Source organism: Chanodichthys erythropterus, chromosome 9, assembly GCF_024489055.1.
Source record: "Chanodichthys erythropterus isolate Z2021 chromosome 9, ASM2448905v1, whole genome shotgun sequence".
Taxonomy (NCBI): domain Eukaryota; kingdom Metazoa; phylum Chordata; class Actinopteri; order Cypriniformes; family Xenocyprididae; genus Chanodichthys; species Chanodichthys erythropterus.
Window position 1 is genome coordinate 35,184,052 of NC_090229.1, and position 26,911 is coordinate 35,210,962.

Here is a 26,911-nt window from a genome sequence, read left to right on the forward strand (position 1 = left end):
TATGTAAAAACTGCAGGATTTACGATATTGATGACCGTTAAAACGTATCATCACAGTCTGTGAAAAGGGTCTATATCAGATAAGTTGACTTTTTATAACAAGGAAAGGTAAGTTCTGCTTGTAAAATGTCATGTGAGGTAACCTAAATGAATTAATTCATGATATTGTAATTTTTTTTTTTATTATTATTTTCATTGTTTTTAAAATAATGATTACGATGTGAACACATGTATTCAATGTGAAAAGAAAATGTTATTACTTTTTATTTGATGGTTAAACCACATGACATTTTATATACATTAAGCTTGAAAAGTTTTTCAAAACCATATGAAACCAAAATGAAATGTTCTAAGAACTTGGTACATGACTTAAAGCAGATTTTTACAACTCTACTATATCATTGACCCTTGATGAAAATAGCAACCTTTGAGCAATCAAATCAAATTATAACTCTCTATATATGTGGTGATTTTCACTCTGTATTAAAATATGCTGAAAATACAATACTCCAAGAAATATTAATAGACAGCAAGCATACTATATTTTCTCCCACTGAAAGGAAATTACTTTAATTAACCTCAAGATTTGCGGGTTCAGATTGCACAGATCCCAAAAAAAAAGAAAGGAATAATGGAAGCTACGGAGAGAGAAAAAGAAAAATCATAATAATTAAGAGGGAGGAGCAGGGGGAAAAGGTTTGTAAGGCATGGAGAATGATAGAAACGAATGACTGGGGGAGAGAAAGGAAGAGTGGTATGTAAGAGGATATAAATATCGTCATGTGATCTGGCGGTAATGACGTCACAATAGTGTGTGTTATCAGCGCTTGTGCAGGTTCTTTGGTCGCAGGGTTTGTCCTTTTCACTGCTAAACAGACACCCGCTCTGCCCTTAATGCTGATAAAAAGCCACAAATAATGCTGACACATGTGACCACACCCATGGTTACTAGCCCGCTGGACAGATATCTCATCCGTCTTGACCTTTCTGTTATCTTTAGTGTAGCGCTCTCCCCTTACAGCTAAGATATTTAAGTAGAAGGGATCTAATTTGGATCATTAGTTCATGACCAGTCTGGTGACTGATGCTTATAATAAACAATCACAATAAACATTTTATTCACCAAGTAACAGAGTTTATTAGCATAACTGTAGGCTGTTAACAGTTTTCAGCATTTTGTGCTTTAATATAGAATTTACCTGATTTGCTATCACAATGTTGCCTATTTTACAACGGCTTCAAATGAGACTCATTCAATCAGATTTAAAATTATGTCATTTATTACTCACCCTCATGTTGTTCCAAACCCGTAAGACTTTCGTTCATCTTTGAAACACAAATGATCATTTTGATTAAACATGAGAGCTTTCGCCCCTCCATAGACAGCTACATTTTTGACGTAAAACTAATCCATATGAAATTGAGGTTTAGTCTAAATTTTCTGGAGACTCAATCACTTTATATGATGAACAGACTTAATTTAGGCTTTTATTCACATATAAACATTGACTTATCCATATAGCAATGCCTATTAATGAAAAATATTACAGTAATAAGTATTGTTGAATGAATAATAAACAAATAATACAATTACATAGCTTATAGTAAAGCATTAACAGATTGTGATGCAATAAATTAAAGGTGCCCTAGAATCAAAAATTGAATTTACCTCAGCATAGCTGAATAACAAGTGTTCAGTACATGGAAAAGACATACGTTGAGTTTCAAACTCCATTGCTTCCTTCTAATATAAATCTCATTTGTTTAAAAGACCTCTGGAAAACAGGCAAATCTCAACATAACACTGACTGTTATGTAACAGTCAGGATCATTAATATGTATGACCCCAATATTTGCATATGCCAGCCCATGTTCCCAACATTATGAAAGGCATTACACAAGGGCAGCCAGTATTAACGTCTGGATCTGTGCACAGCTGAATAATCAGACTAGGTAAGCAAGCAAGAAGAATAGCAAAAAATGGCAGATGGAGCAATAATAACTGACATGATCCATGATTACATGATATTTTTAGTGATATTTGTAAATTGTCTTTCTAAAAGTTTCGTTAGCATGTTGCTAATGTACTGTTAAATGTGGTTAAAGTTACCATCGTTTCTTACTGTATTCACGGAGACAAGAGCCGTCGCTATTTTCATATTTAAACACTTGCAGTCTGTATAATTCATAAACACAACTTCATTCTTTATAAATCTCTCCAACAGTGTAGCATTAGCCATTAGCCACAGAACATATAGCAACTCAAACTCATTCAGAATCCAAATAAATACTATACTCACAGGAATTGATGCATTCATGCAGCATGAATGACGAACATCTTGTAAAGATCCATTTGAGGGTTATATTAGCTGTGTGAACTTTGTTTATGCACTGTATAACTGCACTTATGGTCGAGAGCTTGGGAGGGCAGGGAGCGAGAGATTTAAAGGGGCCGCGTGCTGAATCAGTGCATAGTTAATGATGAGGCACAAGAGGCACACTAGAGACTGCGATCTTTAGCGACGCTGGTTCAAATCCCACTCGAAGTGGGTTGAGTAGGACCGGTTACATTTGGTGCCGTGACCCGGATGGGAGTGAGGTTTAGGAGGATGAGTGTAATGGAGGCAAGCTAGTAAGAGCTGTGTAAACCTCACTACCCTGGCCTCAGGAGTCATGCTAGCGACTAACGGTAGAGGCTGCAGTCTTTAGCATGCTTGTTAGGGCACTCGCCTCCCATGCCGGAGACAGCAGATTGAACACCGCTCAGAGTGGGTCGAGAAGGGCTATTTACATGAGCGAATTAAAACGTTTTTCTGGTGAATGTAAAAACATAATTTTTTCTCTCAACTAATTTTTTTTCCCATCACATGTTCCTTTATGACTCCACAGTATGTTTCTCATTTGATGAACAAAAGCATTTAAATTGTCAGTTGTTAGTTGATTATCCTTAACCATTTGATTGTAATAGGTTGCCTTATTTTTTAAGTTAGGTAAACTTTTTTTTATAGTGCGGAAACAGTGTCTTCATAAGTTTTATACAATCTATCAGTTAACCTATTGAGAGTAAAATGGCATAATGTTAAAGTCAAGAGTCAAAGAGCTCTGCAGTTTTTTTCCAAAAGGGCATGCATGTAAAAAAAAAAAACATGTTTTTGTTCAGTTTTCCCTTTGAATGTATACTGAAACATTACTGGTCTGTGTGATCCAAAACACTTCTGAATCTTATTATTGAACTGACTTGAAAAGACACTGGCTCAAAAGAGAGCCAGTTAAAGATCCCACTGTGGTGCATTAGGTTAACATCTTAATGTAACATTTCTGGATTTATCACACTGATCTAGAGAATGGCTAGTTTTTAAACACGCTGTTTGTTGACGTTTGTTTTGTTTTATGCCGTATGTCTGTACACAATATCCTGCATGTATAAGCCCATCCATCATGGCCCAACAGCTCAGAGCCACAATCCCATTTTAGACACAATTAAACCACCTGAGTGAAATAAACATGACATACGTGTCGCTTTTTGCGACCACAGCCAGATAACGGATTAAGTGGGATTTACATAGACAAAAATGGGACATTACTTTGCAGGTCTTTGAGAGGACATACCTATCGATTGGCAACATGAACCTGACGTACACATCTCCAAACAGATGCGTTTTCTGCATTTAGTCCTTGAATCTGTTGTTTGGGTCTCATGTTGAGATTCTTAAAATGCTTTCAACAAAAGCCTGAAGTCAATTATGTAGCTGTCTGAATACATAGGTGCAGCCAGTAAGCCGCTCCATCAACAGAGCGACCGCTTTCCCTCATCTCATGTTTCTCGGCTCTCTCTCATCCTTCTCGAAAGGTCTCAACAGATGCCTGAGGTCCATAAACTCTCTGCATTCTCCGAAGCATCTGGGATCTGCTTCTCTGTCAAGGCAAGTTACGGGACAATAACCTCAGCCACATTTCTCAGGGTAAAAATGTGTTTTTAAAAGCAGAGTTTGAATACATTCGGCACAAAACAGCAGAGAGCCAGGAATCAGCCTAGCGGCAAACACAAGCGCTCGGCTTCTCGCACTGTGAAAGGGTTACATCCGCATCTCGCGCTGAAAGAAAACGCTCAACATACACACGGAGAAGAACAAATCCTGTTGAGCCAAGCTGAGCTGAGATACCCTACATACTACCAGCCCTTCCAGGCACAATTAGGATTTTACGGAAGGGAGAAATCCACATTCCTGCACACATAGAACATCATCCTTCTCAACAGCATCCAGCTATTCTCTCATTTTCTCTCTTTCCTTCTTGCACGCTCATGAATCTTTCCTCTCCCTTCTTTCTTACTTGGGAATTTGCGCGAAACAGAGAAAGTCTTGGAAATCAAATTAAAAGCTCCTTTTTGGCAGGGAAAGGGTGTCTGAGGGTTATCGAGAAAAGCAAAGATACATTCAGTCCCAATCAAATTTTTTCAGGCATAGTTGTGTCTGTCTTGTGTTTTAGTGCACCATTTCTAACAATACAGGCTAGACTTGCGCTGAAGGCAAGGAAAGCCAACACAAAACTATAGTAGTTCTAGGTCAATTTTCTCAGTTTTGGGGCTTTTTAAACACTTAAGTAGAGTGCAAAATGAATGCTGTTTGATGATACATATAAGATTCAAGGATAAAACTTCATCTTTACAAGTCCTGTCGGTGTTAATTAAAACCAAAATTAATATTATTTGATAATAGTTCTTTTAAATATGTGGTTCTTAATGTAGCTAATGTATGTTTCAGTCGATGGACATGCATTCTAGTTTCCCAATATGTTACAACAGCGATGATCAAAAGAACATGAACAAAACAGTCACTCGTTGTAAACAAATGTTCAATCATGTGCCGAAAGCTCTATGACCAGCAGTGTTGCCAACTGCTTTCAATTGAAAGTAGCTAAATGTCACTAGATGACATCATAATGGAAAATTCATTGATCTATATAAATATGAATAGAGATCAGTGGGCAAAATAACAAGCCAGATAAGGTTTGTCCAAGAAGTTGCCAGATTTGTCCCTAAACTTTTGAGAAAAGTCTCAAAGGGGGCGGAGAAGTCACTAAATCTAGTGACAAAATCCCTAAATTGGCAACACTGATGACCAGTCACTAACGCCGTCATCACCCGTGTGTTGATAGCGCGCGACACGAGTGCAGGTGAGACCTGAACATCTGTTTATCTGTTTAAACTAAACTCATTTAAACCTTGCTAATTTAAAAATTCATCCGTAAGACGAGAAAGAGATCTTGCGCGTGCTGTGAGGAGATTTGTGTGTACTCATCCGAAGCACGTACATTTCCTAAACGGAAAAATTCACACACAAATTATGTCAACATGCCCATCTTAGCGAGTATCCTAACAAACATAGTAGGTTATATCTACTTATATCTTATAAAACGAGACAGACAACGCATGTGAATCAGTATCAGTGTACTGGATCTTTGAATTGTGTCTTAAAGGGACAGCAGTCTAATATTCCTGCTCTCTGTGTGTTAATCGAACGTAATTTGTTTTTATTTTCTTTATCTTTATTAGGACAATTGTCCAATTTTTTAGTGAACGTAGCATATACCGAACTGTACCGAAACCGTGACCCTAAAACCGTGATGCAAACCAAACTGTGAGAAATCTGAACCATCCCACCCCTTATATATATATAAAATAAATACAGAAAAAAAAACAATAATATTGTGAAATATTATTACAATTTAAAATTATGGTTTTCTATTTTAATATACTTTAAAATGTAATTTATTTCTGTGGTCAAAGCTGAATTTTCAGCATCATTACTCCAGTCTTCTGTGTCACATGATCCTTCAGAAAACATTGTAATATGCTGATTTGATACATTAATTACAACTAGATTATTTATACAATGGCAAGAAAATGAACATAATGGAAATAATGAAGTGTCAACATGTTAATTTTTACTTATTCTTTTCATCTTTGGAAATTTTGATAATTCTGCAACAGGACAGTTTTGGAGTGAAACAAACCAACTACCAGCACAAAAATCACACCAAATCCACTGCTAATACTTACTAATGTTTGTGCAGTTGTTGTTGACTTCACTAAAAACTATGTCACTTAATGGAAAATTATGTCATCAAGGAAGTGGCTTTTTTAGTTTTAGAAAAGCCAGGGGGAAAAACAGGATGAAAAGTGATACTGTGCACACAGGAAAAAGCAATAAACGGATTATTAATTCAAACAATTTTTCTAAGAAAACTCTTTTTGCTTACATTATTTTGATTACAGAAAATGGGGGAAAAAATGAAGAAACACCTGCAATGAATTCCTAATAAACTGCCAGTTTTTTAAGTTCCAGAGAACATCAACATCAATAATGACAAAACCAAAAATACTGAAATAACTGAAAATTATTTTTTACTTAATTGTGATATTGTGTAATCAAAGAAAATGAACTAATATGATTTCCAACACTTGTTTTTATTTAGCAGAACTTATATGATGCGGCTACATCAAAATATAGTACATAGGAATGACCCAAATGCATTGCAAATGCCATTTTATATTGTCTTAAATTATCCAATTACACTTTTTCATTATTAAAGAATAGTGCTGAGCATCAGACAACGGCCTAAATGCTCTCTGTTGTCCTTAAAAAAACAAAAATGTACCAGATTATTAAAGAAAACTGATATCATTTAACTCAATGATTCATGTAACTGCAGAGAGAGAGAGAGAGAGAGAGAGACTGAGAGTGTCAGGAATCCTTTATTAAGTTCCAAGATGCAGTCATTTAGATTACAGTTAAACTGTGATTCACAAACATCATGTACTGTATTTTCTAAATATGCTAATCTATGGAGAATTATGGGTATTCTGCAACCAAGCCAATTCCTCCAAACACTCAGACACACACACACAAAGTGCAACAATCTCAGCATATTATAGTAGTCAGTTAAGCGACAGTTAGTTGAGGCAACAGTCTGAGCAAAGCAGACACTTGAACGGTTACTGAGATTGACTTTGGCCTTTTAGCTGTCAGCACAATAGGGCTGAGCAGACACAAACATATTATTACTGTCACTAAAGATTCCCTGAATGAAGAGAAAAGGTTAACACCATCTCTACCATGTGAAATGACACTGGATCTAACAGCTTAACCATGACCTGCAGTTAAAGCACAAATGTGTTTGTCAAAGTATGATCAGAGTATAAATATTATTCATATTACCATGCAAGAAACATATTTAAAACTGTAACTTGCAAGGATTTTAATAGATCATTTATATCCATTAACGACAGTTCCATTCCTGACTTCTGATTGGTCAATACAGTATTAAAAACATGAAACATCAGTTCATCTCTGTGCAGCTCCCATTGCAGTTAATTATTTCAGCTTCATAGCTATTGTTCTGTTTTTGCTCTTTTTTAATATTTGTATTGTGTAGTAAGGACGTTATAAAACTGCTTGAGGCTGTGTTGATTTGTGAATACAGTCAAAGCTAAAGGCCACTGCTGATGTATATATTTTTTTCCTGATGCATTATGAATATGAACGAAAGAGGAGAGATCAAAAGAAAAAAAAAACTGGAGCAACAGTTGGAGAATGTTTTAGAAGACAATACATAAAAAAAATAAAAAATAAAATCACTCAGCAGGATGCAGGCAAATGCATGTGGAAGTAAGTTGACTTATGCCCACTTGTGTTCTCTTCAGAGACAAAATGTCCAAATGGTGTTCCAAGTCCTTGTGTATTGTGGGGGTGAGAAGCGGTGAAAAACCTCAGTCACTTCAGGGTAATGCAAATGACTTTAATATGTTAAGAAGATTAAAGTGGATAAATGTCTAGATACATTTTTTTGAAAAGCCACATAAACCTCTAGTGTTTTTATTTGGCGAGGGGAGGGGTGGATATACGTGAGTCAGTTCGGGATGATCAACACAAAAACCCTGCCGAAATGAGACGCCATTGGCTGAGGAAAATTGGGCTTATTTGAGATTTTGCATTTTAAGCTTCTTGGATGTAAGACCGTCCCACTTCTTTCTTATTATTTTTAAACACAAACCCTTAGGACAACAAAAAGCTACCGGCAGACATAGGTCACAATCTGCCATCTCCACGCTCTCTCCTGAATTAGGCTTGGTTGTCTTCTTCAGCTTTTGTCAAAGTGGTCTTAAAGATGGTGAGCTCTGAACTACTTTCGCGGTCCTCCTGTGAAAGTAAGTACACATGCAGCCTTTAGAATAATGCATTAACTATACTTGTGTATCCGTTTTCTCAAGCTATAGTTAGCAAATCAAGTTTTTTTGTAGGTGAGCTTTCTTGGTGATGCAATCAACAAAACTTATTTCTTAAGAAAGAAATCTGAACACGAAATGACAACCGACTGCAGCAATTGGCCGAAGTTTGTGTGGTGGTAGAACACTGCATAAAACGTACAGATGCCACAGCAAAAATATGTGAGTGTGAAAAATGAAAGAGAAATGGAACAAAATAACATAAAAGGATTAAGAAATGATTTGCATAACATTTCCGTTACTTCCAAAGCGCAGGATCAGAGACATGACAGGGACGTGATGACTGCTGAGTCTTATCGTCAACCACATTCTCTTCAAGGCACAAAGCTAGTCAAGATCAATCACAGTTAATTTCACAATTAAAGATATAACCATCAAGAGAATATCTTCAGCTTGCTTCTGGGATCCAAAATCGGAAGAATATGCACACGTTTGTTTCATTCACATTCCCCTCAGTTTTCTCATGATACTGAGAATGATCGCTGTCCCAACCACCCGGTAAAAGGAACAAGAGGTGAAATCACAATAGTCCGAAACATAAGCGAGTTATGTTCAAGTGTGATATGTGCCATGCACTTACTACCATTCTTATTTGCTCTGATCAAAAAGACAATATCTAACCAGCTGGGCTGCTGCCAATGAAAATCAGATTCAGCTCGTAATGACCACAAAATAACATCAACAACAACAACAACAACATGCCCAGTAGGTACAGCTAGAGAACAAAAGAAAATATGCAGGAAAAGAAAGAGTATTTGATAACTCTGAAGGAAGGGAAAAGGAAGGAAGGAACTAAGGAACAAAGTAGAATGGAAGGGGAAAAGAAGGAAGGAATGAAGTGGAAAGGAAGAAGTAAAAAGGAAGGGGAAAAGAAGAAATTAATTAAGTGGAATGGACGTGAAATCAAAGAAGAAAAGGATGGAAGGAAGGAAAAAAGGAAGGAACGAAGGAAGGAAGGAAGGAAGGAAGGAAGGAAGGAGGGGGGAAAGAAGAAAGGAATAAAGTAAGCGGAAAGGAAGGAAGGAATCAGAAAGGAAGGAATTAAGTGGAATGGAAGTGAAATCAAAGAAGATAAGGAAGGAAGGAAGGAAGGAAGGAAGGAAGGAAGGAAGGAAGGAAGGAAGGAAGGATGGAAGTAAGGAAGGAAGGAAGGAAGGAAGGAAGGAAGGAAGGAAGGAAGGAAGGAAGGAAGGAAGGGGGAAAGAAGAAAGGAATAAAGGAAGGAAGGGGGGAAAGAAGGAGAAAGGAAGAGAAAGGAAAGACTTAACTAAGTGGAATGGAAGTGAAATCAAAGAAGAGAATGAATGAAGGAAGGAAGGAAGGAAGGAAGGAAGGAAGGAAGGAAGGAAGGAAGGAAGGAAGGAAGGAAGGAAGGAAGGAAGGAAGGAAAGAATTAACTAAGTGGAATGGAAGTGAAATCAAAGAAGATAAGGAAGGAAGGAAGGAAGGAAGCAAGGAGGGGGGAAAGAAGAAAGGAATAAAGGAAGGAAGGGCGGAAAGAAGGAGAAAGGAAGAGAAAGGAAAGAATTAACTAAGTGGAATGGAAGTGAAATCAAAGAAGAGAAGGAAGGAAGCAAGGAAGGAAGGAAGGAAGGAAGGAAGGAAGGAAGGAAGGAAGGAAGGAAGGAAGGAAAAAAGTGGGAGGAAGGAAGGAACTAAGGAACAAAGTAGAATGGGAGGGGAAAAGAAGGAAGGAACGAAGTAAGCAGAAAGGAATGAAGTAAGTGGAAAGGAAGAAGTAGAAAGGAAGAGAAAAGGAAGGGAAAAGAAGGAATGGAAGTGAAAATGAAGAAGAGACAGAAAGAAGGAAGCAAGGAACGAAGAAAGGAACGAAGAAAGGAAGGGAGGAAGGAAGGGAGGAAGGAAGGAAGGGAGGAAGGAAGGAAGGAAGGAAGGAAGGAAGGAAGGAAGGAAGGAAGGAAGGAAGGAAGGAAGGAAGGAAGGAAGGAAGGAAGGAAGGAAGGAAGGAAGGACAAAGAGGAAGAAAGCTGGAACAAGTTCCACTGAGACTTTTTTGGTGCATTAAATAAGATTTTATATAGCTGATCTTCAAGAAAATGATAATCTTTGTAATGCTGAATCTTTTTTAAGTTTCATTAATTTTGATGAATTCAATTAATTAATTTTAAAGTAAACATTTCCTTAAAAAAAGGGTCCACACTCTGGTCTCATTTCTAATGAGAAAATACTCACCAATTCAAATAATAAAGCTAAATGAATGGTTAGCATATAAGCGACAGACACATTGAGCCATGGTCGAAAATGCAGTTTCGAGTTTGGTCTGCATCATACCCCATTTTCCCACTTCTCTTCATTCTAGTTTCTTAGAGTAAATGGACACACATAGTACTAAATAAAGACAAATGTTTGTTAAATCAAGTTTCAGAAGTTGCAAATGACTACTTTCAAGCGACTTTGATATGAATGTAGTCTACCAGCAAAGAAGATTAAACATGGCTCATTAAATACATACTGTCCCTTTTTTCTCACAGTTCCCACAGAACTATGGATCTGCCAAGCCTCTCTTGTTCTCTCGTGTTTATCTGTGGAAACAATATCTTTGCCAAGAGAAAAGGGGACGGCGGGAAGACGGAGACAGTGAAAGTTTGTAAAAGGCCCCAGGGCTCTTTCAGGACCAGGTGAATCAGTGGGCTGGGACAGACGTGCATGGAGGGGGTGGTAGGGAAGAATTATGGCGAATCTTCAGAAACACATGCATTTAATTCCTGTAAAATGAATGCAAATCCAAAACTTTTTCAAACTTAAACTCTTTAGAGAACAGAGGGAAAAGAAGTTTAAGAACAGCTCTAAAAGTTCTCAATTTGGTCTCCGATGATCATTAAACAAGGTAACGTGTCGAATCCGGCTCACGTCATTTCCCGATCCATCTTCCTCGCATCATTTCCTGTCCTCTCTAAACGAAAGTGACAAGAAGGCCCAAAATCCGAAAAGGCAACATTACTTCAACCTTTTGTAAAGGCACAACATGCAGGGCATCAAATGCACTGTAACCGAATGTCACAGTCTTTGCACCTAAGTGAACGAGACACCCACTCAAACAGACACCCAGCAACATCAGCCTGCAACAATATCAGCTCACAATTCACATTAGAGATGGCATTACATATTTCTGACAGGCTTGCCTTTACACGCAGAACTCCTCAAATGGGATTGGGCAGATCCCTCTAAACAGCTTGCAGCCGAGTGACATTTTGTCCCCATTTCAGCAACGGTTCTGCCAGATATGATCCACCATCTAGTTAACGCAAGTGTTAGGCTAATTACTTTAGCTGCTTGAGCCTGGCCTCCGATGCTCCGTGCAGCATCAATTCTCCGGCAAACGCTTGGCGGTTTCCAGGCTTCGTATAAATAGAAATTTAATTTCTGTATGTTTATCCTGGCATCCTCTGCGGCAAAGGCATATTCCCGAGCCTGATGGATTATTGCATCTTTGAACTTTAAAATATCTGTCAATGTAGGGAAAAGGCACAAAGTAGAATCTCGACTTTAATGAGATTTGTAAGTGACAAACGAGAGATTAATGTTCTAAGTCGATGTAATTCCATCTTTCCAAATGTGTCTCCCATACCTTTTCGTCTGACTTCTCTCTGTTTGTCTTTGGCTCATTTTTTTTTCTAGGTTTGATGTAAAGCGGAAATTTAAATGAAGGTGAAGCAGAATGCAATTATGAAGAATCTTAATAAAGATGCATTGTTTAAATTAGCAATTTGCGGTAGCAATTTGAAAGCCGATGGAAAAACTGAAAGATAAATAACTAGTGAGATAATAGTTAATAGCAAATTAAAAATACAGCTGGAGGCGTGGCCTCACATAATTAATGCATATGCAACTGTACTATGTTTGATTCACTATATTAGTGAAGACACTGCATAGACTTCCATTGATTTTATATCAGGTTAATGATATTCTATATCACCTAACTCAACCCCTACCCCTAAACAAAACCCTCACAAAATCCTCTGTGTGCAAAACATTAGATTTAAATAAAAACAAGTTTTGGATCATTTATAAGCCCTTTTAAATAGTGAGGACCAGTTAAATGTCCTCACCAGTTAGTTATTTCACATTAGACATTTGACCCTCACAAGTATAGTCAAACCTGACCACAAGGAAGGAAAGTCCAGAGATCAAACAATACTGTTGTATGACTGATAATTAAGTGCTTAATAACCAATATTCATAACTGATTTTTAAAACTTCTGAAGGTGAACAGCGAACTATAAATTTAGTTTAATATTACACTGAATAAGTCTAAAAGGTTATGCAAGTGACATAACATTAAGAGTTTATTCGATAAATGTTTAATGCTTTAATGACAGCAGCAGTTGCTTGAACTCCACAAGTTGATGACCATGTTCTCCAGCATGATTTGAGGATTAATCAAGGAGCATCTTGTGATTCAATATAAGCAAGAACATCTGAACATGACACAAAATTTGACCTAGAAATAGTGCAGAATATTAAATTCATTTTACATTATCCAGGTTTTAATGAATCAACTACAGATTACAGATTTTAAAGAGTTCTCAGACTTTTAAAGTTGACCCCTCTTTACATGATATAATATAAGTCTCTGGTGTCACCAGAATGTGTCTGTGAAGTTTCAGCTCAAAATACCCCACAGATCATTTATTACATCATGCCCAAAATGCCACTTTTTGAGTGCAATCATTTTGCATTTAAAGATACACACCTTTCCAGAAGGGGGCTGTGCCTTTACAACTCCTTGAATACTCAGTCAACAAAAAAAAAAAACAAAAAAAACTGGAAAAACAATATGGGGCAGTTTCCAAAAAATGCACATTTGCATTCCACTGCGCTGCTTTTCCTTTATTTTCTGAGTAAACATGCAATAGACAGACCTTGCATTTTTTTTCTCTTATTCGGGGCCATTCATATACAACACATCTTTGCATTTAAAAATGCAAGATGCGGGCAGTGGAAACGCAAGGTGTCGAGACATGTTTTTTTAAAAGTTAAACTTTTAACTTCAGCGCTGTGTTTTTAGAATACCGTTTCCTGCGAGAGACGCTGTAAAAGATGTGAGATGCAAGCACAACAGTCAAACACGTCTGTCTTGCACATTTACAAAGAAAAGCAACGGAAAAATAATGCCACAGTGGAATGAAAATACACGTTCTGTGTTCATTTACACAGTCAACAACAGAACATTTAGATTGTTTATCACATAGCTGAGACATTCTTGTATTTCCACAAGCTGCTCTAACGAGGAGATAAACATGGCGGACTGTGTAAAGCTAAGCTAACAGGGCAGATTCTGTAACCAGTCGTGGGCGGGGCCTGTTACATTGTGATGTCACATTGTATAGAAAACACAAATTACTCATTTTGAGATACGGTTTATGATTCATGGGGAATATAAAAAAAGGAGTGGGTGGATTTTCACCATTATAGGGTGGTTGTGTACACACACTGCCAACACATTTATGTTCAAACACCATGTGAAAATTAATTTTGCATAATAGGTCCCCTTTAACCCCTTTCATTTAAAAAATAAAATAAAAATGAAGCAAGGTAAAACAAGACAGAAATACCATGAGGAGATGTATAATTTGTCTATGAGGTCAAAGTTCACAGGCTCCTGGGTTCTCACAGGAGTTCACATCTCAGCGCTGACCCTCCCCACGGGGTTCTGATTCCTGAACCTCACTATGGAATCTTTACATTCATGATGCGCTCCAGTCTGAGAGTGGTGCACAGTCCTTATACAACATGTAAATCATCTGTGTGTGTGAAAACGAGGATTATGTGGCTTATTGCCTCTCTCACCATTTAACTGAATATTCATATCAATCCTTCGCCTCTAGTAAAGAGTAGCAGCAGATGTTGGCAGAGTCAGATCCCCGGTGTGATTCATAGGCATTGTGTAAGAGCGCCTGATGATGACTGTATAAATGAGGTCCAGTGTCAAAGCAATATGCTTGTTATCATGACAAACAGATCCACAGGGGAGAAAGAGAAACCTGGTGTCTATCCTGAATGAGAGCCTGTAATCCTACACGCCCGAGACGCCCACCTGGTGATGGCAGATTTACTATTAAACAGGCAACAGTGACCTTCTTTCATTCATGGAGTGGATCTCATCTAGTGGCATGGTTTGGCAAAATTTGGAATTTAAGAATTTGCTTCATTTCAAACCATGGCAATTCAGTTTCAGAAAATTGGTCACACCCAGAAGAACCATGTTTCAGTTAAAAAATAAAAATAAAAAATTATATATATATATCACACACATATCTATGGCAGAAATTAAACATTCACAGGTCTGAATGTTTTCAGTCCAGTTGAATTTAACCTTCCGCAGATAATTTGCTTTAAACTGAAAAATCTGTCACTCCAAAATAATATGATGATCATAGAACAAAAAGGTATCTAAGTGGTGAATCTGCTTTTTTCATGTAAAGAAAATGCTGTTCACTGTCTGTCAAATTTATTTGCAATTTTGCTCAGTTCATTAAAACAAATAAATAAAACATAATTAAATATGATTTTTTTTAAAGTATTGTTTTAATTATTTATTTCTTATTTTTTATTATATTAATTAAAATAATTAATAATATATTAATTTTCTTTAGTTGAAATACATTTTTAATAAAAAAAAACAAACAAAAAAAAACAAAACAAAATTGCAATATACTTTCCCATTTAAGGTTTCAATCTTGTATGCCCGCTTTTTTTTTTAAGAATTTGGAACATTATATGCAAATTGTTCATGGTGCATCAAATAAAATTTAAAAGTATTAAGTATATTGAAATATTATAGAAATGTGTATGTAATGGATGGACATATGTGTATTTTGATTATTTATTATTATCCTAATTGTAATTTTCTGATGTGTGTATTAACTAGAGCTGTAGGCCAGTGCTAAACTTTTCAACATGGTACTAAAACAAACTATATAGAAAGAGCTTTGTACATTTTTGTACATAACTTGTGTTTTATTCATTTGTGAACAAACATGTCTTAAATTGTATTTGGGTGCTTTTCACAGCCATTATTAATAAATGTCATTAACTGCAAGTTTAAAATGTTCACATTTATTTATTTATTTATTTATGTGTTATTGTTTTATTTATTTATTTATTTATTTTTACAACAATTAACAGCTCTAGTGACAAACTTTTTAAGTGTAATTCATACTACGAACTTAATATATTAATAAAAACTACACTTACTGCAGTTCTATGAATTATCTCCAGCCCTTCCTCATAAAGATAGACAAATTAAAGTGGTTCGCCCACTGTGAGTATAAAAAGCAAACTCAAAACCCCCTCTCTTCCTCCATCTTTCAAGAGGCCCAACAGCGAAAGACCTTTCAGGAATCCTGCATGGGTGGACGAGTGGGTTTTCCCTGGGAAAGACACTCAGGGTCTTCCGGAAAGGAACCCCACCTTCGGATGTCGGATAGCACGCTGCTACGGCGCGCTGGTGCCAAGGCTAGCGTGGGTGAGTGGGCAGCGCTGCACTGAGACGACTAGCAGCCGTGGGCACTGCCAGGCTTAGCGATGAAGATGCCGCCCCTGTCGTCATTACAGGCAGCTCACAGAAAAGAACAGAGAGCTTCGCCGAAATAAGCCAAAAAAAGCAGGAAGTAGGGAGGGATGGTTCACATTGAAATCCTCTCTTGACGCCCCCACGCACGGTTTTAAGCACAGCGTACAAAATCACTCTCACAGAGAGAGCGAGAGAAGAAGAGATATTAGCGGCGCAGTAAGCTAGCTCAGGAGATCACATCCAGGCGCTTTCTAATCACTGTAATGGTTTACAAACCTCATGCTCATCTCTCTTAAGCACCGAATAAAACAGTAGAAGTCCCCATATGAACCACAGGCGCTGCTTTCCTATGCCAAAGACACTTTCAACAGCTGCGGGGGGCAACAGCCTAAAAAGTTAACATGATTTTTTTTTTTTTTGGGGAATAAGTCACATCCTAGAATACCACCCGATAAGACCTTAAGGAAATGGATGGAGTTGAGAAGTTCTGAAATATCCTTGTATGCCGATACTTCTCGATCAGCAAATAACACGTGCCAGATCAAACATTCATCCAGAATACAAGATTATGCACACGTTTAAATAAACACTCCAGATATCTTTAAGAGCACACAGCATGTTGGATATCACAAGCTGCTCTATGCCAAACATAGCCTTGCAGATGCTTTTAAGGTAAAAATGCGTGATATATCCGTGACCTTGCGTCTAATATTAGCATTTTTTAAATGAGTCGATATTGGAATAGCATCAGGGATTTTTTCCAGCATCAAATAGTAAACTATTTTTTCTATACCAGGTCACAACTTTGAAACAGTTACACATGTCCCAAATAGGCATGCTGCAATACATCGATGAAAAACAGGACACTCATTTGGTCTCTATTTCTGAGCAACATGCTCTCCAACCAATACGCCCATATAGGTCGTTTGTCACTTCCCTGAAATACGACCCATAGGAGCGTCTACTAAAGTTGTGCCCCTATCAACAACAGAACACTTTCATTTTAATGCATTTTTCCCTTTTATCTGAGTCATATTGCAGTATACACCAATATGCAATCATGTGATCATGCAATTGTGGGATTCGATCCCAGGGAACGCATGTGCTCATAAAGTGTATATGCACTATAAATAAAAAAAATAAAAAAAATAAATAAAAAAAAGAGTTTTGCTAAATGGAAATAGGAGAAATGGTGTAAAAAGTCCACACATTGAATTTAAATGAACATACATTTTAATGATAATGACATTGTCATTATTTTTAAGCCAGCTAGAGGGCGCATGACTTTAAAACGTAAATATAGGTTGTAAAAAGGCGCTTGAAAAACGACCTATAGGGTCAGTTTTTTTTTTTTTTTTTTTTGGAGAACAGTCTGTTCTGAGGCTTTGCACTGGGTAGCCCCGCCCACCTCAAAATGCTATTGGTCAAAAATCCTGCTTTTCAAACATCAAATTTGTTCTGATTGGCTGTGATTTCATCAAGCGCTCAATGAAAACAGATAAATTGGTTGCCACTGGAAACTTTCTTGTTGGATATGGCGTTAAGCAACTTTTCTTCAGAACCTGATTTAATATATCATGTAAAATTATAGATTGGAGCTTTAACTATGAACATTTTTTTTTTTTTTTTAAACAAGGACAAAACTGCATAAATGTATGGTAACAGTTTAGGGTCCAATTTTCACTATGATCTAGTTGCTTATTAGCATGCATACTAGGATATTGTTTATTAGTACTTATAAAGCACATATTAATGTCTTATTCAGCATAACCATATTCTAAATCCCTTATTCCTATACCTTACTAACTAATAAAAAGCAGTAATTAGGAGTTTATTGAGGCAAAAGTCATATTCAATAGTTAGTTAAGTGAGAATTGGACCCTAAACTAAAGTGTGACCAAATAATACTGGCCATCCCACAAACTATTATCAACTATCAATTATTTTTTTGCAAACAAGGACAAAACTGTATAAATTTATGGTAACACTTTAATTTAGGGTCCAATTCTCACTATTAACTTGCTTATTAGCATGCATATTGTAAGCATTTTGGCTGTTTATTAGTACTTATAAAGCACACATCATCGCCTTATTCTGCATGACCTTATTCTCCATCCCTTAATCCTACCCAATACCTAAGCTTAACAACTACCTTACTAACTATTAATAAGCAGTAATTTTATATGGATCTTATAAAGTACACAAAGCCAAGATCTCAAATCATATCATACATATAACTGCAAATTTACATGAACACAATAATAACCATTGTCGAAAGGAGCGAAAGATAAGAAATCATTTTGATGATGTACATGAATCGAGGATATTTGTGGGTCTTGGAAAATGGCACAAGCATTACAACACAAGTGTTGGTACATAAAATGCTGCCAATGGTCTGTTCTCCAAACTGAGAACATGTGGTATCGTCACAAGAGAAACAGGAGAATATTCCATACATAACAAATCCCATTTATAAAAGAGCACTTATGAAATCCAATTGAACTTTCTTTTGTGTATGTGTGAGATAAAAGGGCCTTGTAACAGTTCTAACAGTTTAACAGGCTATTCTGGCAGTTAAAATGAATTGAAATGAAAACACACTGACGTGTAAGGTCTTTCATGAAGATTACTGCACGTTTTAAAGGAGAAATCATGTGCAATTTTTGCAATTTAGCATTATTTCCTGCTAAACTAATCCTAATAAGGTCAGGTTTAAAGGGTTATTTCACTGCAATAAAAATCCTGTCATCAATTATTGACCCTTATGTTGTATCAAACCCATAAGACTTTTGTTCAAAACAAAATGAAGATATTTTTAATGAAACCTCCACTGAAAGTCCATTCCACCGAATCTTTAACGCTTCAAAAAGTTCATAAAGAGATCATAAAGAAAAACCATATGAATAGAGCGGCTTAATCCATGTCTTCTGATCAGACATTATCACATTCAGTTACACTTTATTTTAAGGTGTCCGTGTAACAGTGTAATTATACATTTAAGTACTGAGTAATACTAGTTAACAACCTGTACTTTCTATAGGGTAGGGTTAGGAATATAATTTGGTTTAGGGCTAGTTGCATGTAATTATTCACAATTTAATGTTATTAGTATATGTTATAAGGACACTGTAAAATAAAGTGTACCCTTTACTTTAAGGTGTCCATGTTACGGTGTTCGACATTTAAGTACTGAGTAATATTGTACTTACTGTAAGGTTAGGGATTAGGATTAGGGTGTGGTTTAAGGTTAGTTGCACGTAGTTATTCATAATGTATAGTTATTACTACATGTAACATAACAAGGACACTGAAATAAAATGGGTTACACTTTATTTTAAGGTGTTTTTGTTACACTGTAATTATACTTTTAAGTACCGAGTAATATTAAGTAGCTACATGTACTTACTATAAGGTTAGGGTTTGGTTTGGTTTGGTTTGGTTTAGGGTAAATTGCATGTAACTAGTCATAATTTATAGTTATTACTACAGTAACTACATGTAACATACGTAACAGTGACACTGTAAAATAAAGCGTTACAATAAAATGTTACCTTTACAATTTTTGAACTTTTTGAAGCCTCAACATTTTGATGTAATTAATGCATTAATGAATTTGTTTGCAGCCTAAAGGCATTTTAATATCAGATTTACGGCTGTTTTTGTAACAGCTATGCTAGATCATTATAAAAGGTGTTGCTAATTTTAACATAAAAACAAGATGAGCTAAAACAGTCCAAGTTCATCAAGCATTACTGTAAACAAACTATTTTTGACACTGCATCCAGAAGTGCCAGACAAAGACGCAATTATCTCCATAATGGCCTGAGATTAAAATAATTTGAATTACGAGCACTTTAGACCGTGTTGACTGTCAACAATATTCCTGGGCTGCGTTTCCCAAAAGCATCGCAAGCCTAAGTTGATCGTAGAAGCAAGATCAACTTAGGCTTACGATGCTTTTGGGGAACACTGCGCAGATTCCCGAGATATAAATTTCTTAGTAAGTGAAGAAGTAAACAATAGTACATGCAACAGATGTTTACACCCTCAACACCAATAACAAACGATGAGATTTCAAAGGCCGTTATCCCTTCAGATCATACCGTATGCAAATGCTAAAACATTCACTCAAACACATTACTTTGATGAATCCGTTATGGCTTTCGAAGACATTTCGACCGCAATAGCACAAAAGCATTATGGTTATTCGAGTGAAAATCAAGTTCAAGTCAAGCTGAGGGTTGAGTCATTACTTTGAGGGCTGACGGAGGGAAATCTGTTGTTTAGTGTGACCCTTTGCTTTTGTTTTGGGTAATGAAAGCCCATTGAGAGGCGGACGTGCTGGACCGCTGCCCATTTTGCTCTGTTTCAATTACCCAGCATGCCTTCAGCAGGGTAATGAGGTGGGTGTCACCGCGGGGGTAAAGCGACAACCAGTGACCGCTGCGTCGCCACTTGGCCTCTCATTTCCGTGGTGATGAAGTGTCGATTGGCAGGGTCAAGGGGGCGGGAGAGAGAGAGCGACCGCACAACGAGGGCTGACACGTACGGTCTCCGAAGCCTCCTCGTATTCGCAGCACAGACCTCCAGCTACCATATGTTTTTATCAGAGACAGAACCACAAAAGGGGGAATTACGTTTGAAAGGCCTGTAAATAAAGTTGGTATTGATTTGATCTCATGTGTAATCCGTTTTGCTGTCTGACACCAAGTCCAGCAATAAAAGAGAATCATGTAGGACAGCATAATAGATAATACGACCATACATCAATTGGGGTTTGGGAGACGTGAGGGCGATAGATCATCTTCCAGCCAGACTGCTTAGCTATGGAATTTATAAACTAGCTCCTAAAATTGAAGCGGCTTTCAATTTTAGTTTCCAATTTACAGATACGCCATGGTACTTTGCTGCTTTTCTCCACCACAGTTGATTCTATTTCAAGTTTACCAGAACGATTCCCACAACATCGCTGCTCTAAACTCAAATACACCAATCAAGAGAGAAAGACAAAGTTTGCCTGACATAGCAGCTGTCCAACGGCTCTTCTATCATATCGATGGCGTTTTTGTCTCTTACTTTGTCTGAAACGGTTGCTCTTAAAATATGTTTTTAAATTATAAAATGAGGAACGTTAAAACATTTTATTCATTTTTTCATTTTTAAACAATTATTATTAGTTTTTAAAAGAATGTAAATGTAAACTTCTAAAAATAAAGAACCACATTATTATTATTATTAATATTGGAGTAGTTTGATTAAATGAGCTTGCTTGACTTCGAAAGAAAGCTATTCTAAAGTTCAATTGTGGAGAAGGATATTTGGACGAATCAAAAGCTCCAAATGCAAATATTACTACAAATCCAATTATGACGATGCATAATAAAAAATATTTTCTTAATATGATCTGGATTGAAGAAAATCATTCATATAGACTGAATACACTACAACTGATAAGAGTTCATTTAAAAACTAAGCAATGATAATGTATGTAAATATAGGCTAATACAAAAGTGTTATATAAATTTTCAAAACATATATATAATCTTTGATGTAATGCATATTTTTGAGTTATAAACAATGTTGAGTTTAAACAAGTTTCAGTAGTTCAATAACATTTCAAGTTGTTTAAATTCATTTTTTGACTGTTTTTTATGTCAGGCAGTACAACCAAATAATTGTATTGTACTGTAGTTGTACCACCTGACATGGAAAGTGTACCAACCTACTCATACTTGAAATGAGCAGTTTTTACCAGCATTTGAGAGAAAACCTTTTCACTCTGCCATGAGGATCAGTTGGGGCCTCTGGATGATGCATTATCATGTTTACTGTTACTACTTTGTCAATCAATTCATAATAAAAGAGCCAAGTTTGCAGATTGCAGCCACCCTGATATTTGAGAATATACAAATTGCTGGACAAAAAGTTTTTTAATCATCTCAACAGCTTTAAAAACCACTGATATAAAAAAAAAAAAAAAATTATATGAAAGGTTTCAAACCTAAAATGATAATTTTTTATTATTAAGACACCATTTTAAGCAGTTTTCCTAGTCTGTTCATTTGTTCGGGCAGTTGCTCCACCTGACTTTTTGGGGATTACAAAACATAAAATAATATTTATTACTAAAATGTACTAAAAATTAATTCAAATTAAATCAGTTTTATAGAATGAAGTGATATATGTCATGAATTTAGCAAATTATTTTAAAAGGAAATAATGCACAATAATAAACAAAAATATGAATGATATATATATATATATATATATATATATATATATATATATATATATATATATATATACATTTGAGTCAATGACATGACTTTCATATTTTTGTTTATTATTGTGAATATATATATATATATATATATATATGAAGCACTGCAGCATTGATACATTTACAGACATTAATTAATAAACCAATCTCCGATTACCTTCCTTCAATAAAATGAACCACATTTATGTAAACAACATAAATGCCTGAAGAAAAACTTTAAGCCATCAAAAGTGATCACATGAGGTTAGTAAAGATGTCAATGCAGGTTTCGATGACATACTTAAAGAGAATTTGGTCTCTGTAACATGAATTCATTTCAGCACACATATGTCTAAGTTATGGAGCACTAGCGCCATCTTCTGGAGACATAACATAACAACAACATACCAGTATGACGTAGTACACAACATGACTTGAAAACAAGTTTAAAGAAACTCTAAAGATATTAAAATAGCAAATAGAGTGGGGAAAAAAACATTTAATTAGCATAAGAGATTTTAAGCCGACTTAAAACCAGGGTAGGAGAAAGTGTTGTAATACTACAAAAATACTACACACTTCACCAATTTTATAACATATTTTAGCCTGGCTAAACTTGCACTTTAGCCATTACTAATCACTGACTAAAGGCTAAACCACTGAACACTAACTGACTGAGCGAGTAAGAGGTCAGTGTTGAATTTCTCTTACCTCATCAGCACTAGGCAGCTGTACTTGAGGTGATCCCCACTCCTTACTGATCTTCTCTCTGATCCTCTGTGGGATGATCAAGCACTTGTCAATAACCAGATCTGGGTAAATCAGCTTTAACTCTCCCCTAAAGAGTAAAAATGCAGGTATGAATATGTTAACATGTCTATAATACTCCATCACTAATCAATGAACAGTTTATGGTTTCCTATAGGTCATAAAACACTAATATAAGCTGTGAATAGCCCATGATTGCACTGAAAGTTGAACAAGTGAGTAAGTTGTCAGGTTTGTAAGGCTTGTTGTGTGGGTTTTGAGTGGGACCGGCTGCTTAAACAGCCATGACTCAGTGCTCTGAGGGAGTCCTACACATCCCACACCGGCCTACAAGCCAGACTTCTGAAATCAATTCATCTAAAGCAATATGGTTTGGAAATTAACCCATGACCAAAAATCCTAAAGGAAGAAATTTGTAAATGATTCCAATTGGAATTTTAATGAACCAATCTCAGCAGGATAAAAAAGCCTATGTAAGACATCAAAAGGACTTTACATGCATTCAAGTTTTCCATTTTTTCCCCAGTTTTTTCAGCAAACATTCAGGATATTTTGATCATATTAACTAATTGTTTACTACATTCAGTTTGCTATTTCTATATTAAACAGAAGTGTGTATTAACCCCTAGTTTACAGTACATATGGGTCAACATCTATATATGTAATTATTGTACATGTGCATATAGACAATGTTAAATATAAAAATAATGAGTCCTAGATTTATATATAATCACTAAATAGCAACTGTCATTTCCCAGATGCTTTTATCCATGACGATTTACAGTAGTGACAGTTCTCTTGAAGCATCGAGGTACACACACACATTTACTTAGCTAAATGAGAACATTGTTTTGACAGATTTAGCTAATTTAGAGATTTAGATTTAGACAAATGTGTCTCCAAACATTAGCTAAGTAAGCCTAAGTATCAGATGGACATAAGTTATGTATTTTGGTATTAAAGGGTTAGTTCACCCAAAAATGAAAACTCTGTCATTAATTACTCACCCTCATGCCACTCCACACCTGTAAGACCTTTGTTAATCTTCAAAACGCAAATTAAGATATTTTTGTTGAAATCCGATGGCTCAGTGAGGCCTGCATAGCCAGCAATGACCAGCAATTTCCTCTCTCAAGATCCACTGATGATCCACTAAAAACATGTTTAAATCAGTTCATGTGAGTACAGTGGTTCAATATTAATATTATAAAGCGACGAGAATATTTTTGGTGCGCCAAATTTTATTTTATTTTTTTTAAATAACGACTTATATAGTGATGGCCGATTTCAAAACACTGATTCAGGAAGCATCGGAGCATAATGAATCATCGTGTCGAATCAGTGGTTCGGAGCGCCAAAGTCACGTGATTTCAGCAGTTTGGCGGTTTGACAAGTGATCCGAATCATGATTCGATGCAGAAGAACCATAACACTCTGAAGCAGTGTTTTGAAATCGGCCATCACTAAATAAGTCATTATTTTGTTTTTGGCGCACCAAAAATATTCTCGTCACTTTATAATATTAATATTGAACCACTGTACTCACATGAACTGATTTAAATATGTTTTTAGTACATTGATGGATCTTGAGAGAGGAAATGTAATTGCCGGCTATGCAGGCCTCTTATCAAAAATATCTTAATTTGTGTTCTGAAGATGAACGAAGGTCTTACGGATGTGGAACGGCATGGGGGTGAATAATAAATTACATTATTTTTCATTTTTGGGTGAACTAACCCTTTCAGAGAAATAGAATTCTGATATAATACAACTTGATAAAAATCGTTGACTATTAAAAAAAAAAAAAAAAAAAAAAAATCATTTAATATTAGCTGGAACTAAAAATGTTTGAGAAGAAAATCTACCAAGTTTCTGAAGATGGCCTATTGGAACTGATATTCAGGGAGAGGTAGCGAACAAGATATTGGACACATTAAAATTCTCACAGAATTTTTGGACAAAACGACAACATTATGAAGTCTTACTTGCAGAATTCAGCATCTTCTGAAGTCAGGAGCCCATCACAGGTGGATGTGATCATGTGACATGCAGAGAGGACGCACAAGACAAGCGACGTGCAAAATAAATACATTTCCACCGACCCTTCAAGAGAGAGAAACGTAAATAACTCATTTCACGCTCGTTCATATTATATACGTATGTAAAACTTACTTTAAGTGCAATTTTAAGATATTATAGAGGAAATGTATATTAAACGTAGGCTATATCATGTCTGTTTTTGACAAAACATTAAATCTTTGATAAAGTTCATAATTTCTGTATCATTTACCTGTAATTCTCGACAAACTTGGAGATGTTAGTAGCTGAGGTTTAACAGACCTTCAAACAGTCGAGTCGTCGACTAAAATAGTAATATTACGTTACAAAGTTAAATTGAGAAACACATTAGAACCGCCCCCTCTTCACTGCCATTGGTTTACACTGCTATTAGCTGACACCTTAGTGGTCTATAGATGCGTCAGTCATTTTTTGTTTGCTGTTGGGGTGGCGGTCCTTATTTTATTTTTTTTAGACGGCAGGTATTAATGCCACATGGCAACAGGTGTTTGTTGCTGTAACAACATCTGTGATGTCTCTTTAGTGAAAATTATATGTACTGAAAGCTAAATCGAAGCCGAAATCGTTCACGTATCCGACTCGATCCCGCTGGTTCTCGAGTCAATAAACCACCTCTTTCGAAAATGTCCGGTTCATAATGAGCCAATGAATGAGCATGTGTGCCTGGAACGTGGCTCGGACTACATTGGCGTTAAAGGGTTATTCACCCAGAAATTAAAATAATACTCATCCTCATGTCGTTCCACACCTGTAAAACCAAAAACAAAATAACGACTTTTCAACAATAGCCTAGTGATGGCCGATTTCAAAACACTGCTTCGAATCTCTTGTTTCGAATCAGTGATTAAGAGCGCCAACGTGATTTCAGCAGTTTGACACGCGATCCGAATAAATGATTCAAAACAAAAGATTCGAAGCAGTGTTTTGAAATCGACCATAGTGTTGAAAGGTTGTTATTTTGTTTTTTGATTGTTTGTTTTTTGGTGCACAAATTATTCTCATCGTTTTATAATATTAAGGTTGAAGTACTCACATGAACTGTTTAGAATGTGTTTTGAGTACCTTTCTGGATCTTGAGAAGTTCAGTGGCATTGCTGTCTATGCAGGCCTCACTGAGCCATCGGATTTCATCAAAATATCTTAATTTGTGTTCCGAAGATGAACGAAGGTCTTACGGGTGTGGAACGACATGAGGGTGAGTAATTAATTACATTATTTTCATTTTTGGGTGAACTAACTAACGTTACAAGTCAAGCGGCAATACCAAACAGGACCACATGGAGATGACGCCGAGAGTGCACACACACGGTTTGTTTCGCATTAATAATAACAGACTCGCGCGTACCTAATATACAACTGTATGCATTTGTAATCATCTTTACCTTGATTACACTTGTCATCCATCAAATCTTTACTGGTGAGAATTGTTTCCTTTATTCAGCACCTACAGACTAGTCCTGAATTTAGCAGTGGCTCGTTAAAGGCAAAAGAGAAATCGCCCATTTCAGATAAGATTTGAGGACGCTGATTGGCTAAATTTTACATCATATCTCGAATATGTTCACAGCAATTGGCTAAACTGCTACATAATCCCGCCTCCTGTGGGCGATTTCTCTCGGTGAGTTCCAAATGCATCCGGCTTGTCGAAGAAGTACTTCAAAACATTTTCGGTGTAACGGCCACGGTTCTTCATTGAATTTTGGTATCAGCTAGAGCCGGCCAGAGCGCTGCATAGTAAGTAGCCACGCTTCCCAGTATGGAAATACACACAGACAATGACACGCCCCTACTGCGTGCTAGAATCTCCGAAAAACAAGCCGATTTAGTTTAGTTTAGTTTATTTGAACATGTAAATAAAAATATATATACAAACATGCATACATATATAAAATTAAATTAAAATAGCAGCTGAATTTAAATCATATACTTCTCAACACAATCTTCCAAAATTATTATAGAAATTCCCATGTTCAAAAAGTAGG

At 36.3% G+C, this 26,911-nt stretch overlaps 1 protein-coding gene across 3 annotated transcripts in view; it reads right to left on the bottom strand.

Moving 5' to 3' along the window:
- Window positions 1-25,245, bottom strand: part of egr3 (early growth response 3) — a 173,950-nt gene extending 148,705 nt beyond the window's left edge. Inside the window, exons 1-3 of one of the 3 annotated variants that reach the window (XM_067395444.1) lie at window positions 25,141-25,245; window positions 24,836-24,953; window positions 22,794-22,920 (exon numbers count right to left, since the gene is read on the bottom strand). In XM_067395444.1, the coding sequence (XP_067251545.1) occupies window positions 22,794-22,920; window positions 24,836-24,942 (234 nt within the window). In that variant the 5' untranslated portion in view covers window positions 24,943-24,953; window positions 25,141-25,245. Of the gene's footprint in view, window positions 1-22,793; window positions 22,921-24,835; window positions 24,954-25,140 lie in introns of those variants that run through there. The other 2 variants (XM_067395445.1, XM_067395446.1) reach the window with 2 other exon arrangements.
- Between the last annotated feature and the right edge of the window lie 1,666 nt (window positions 25,246-26,911).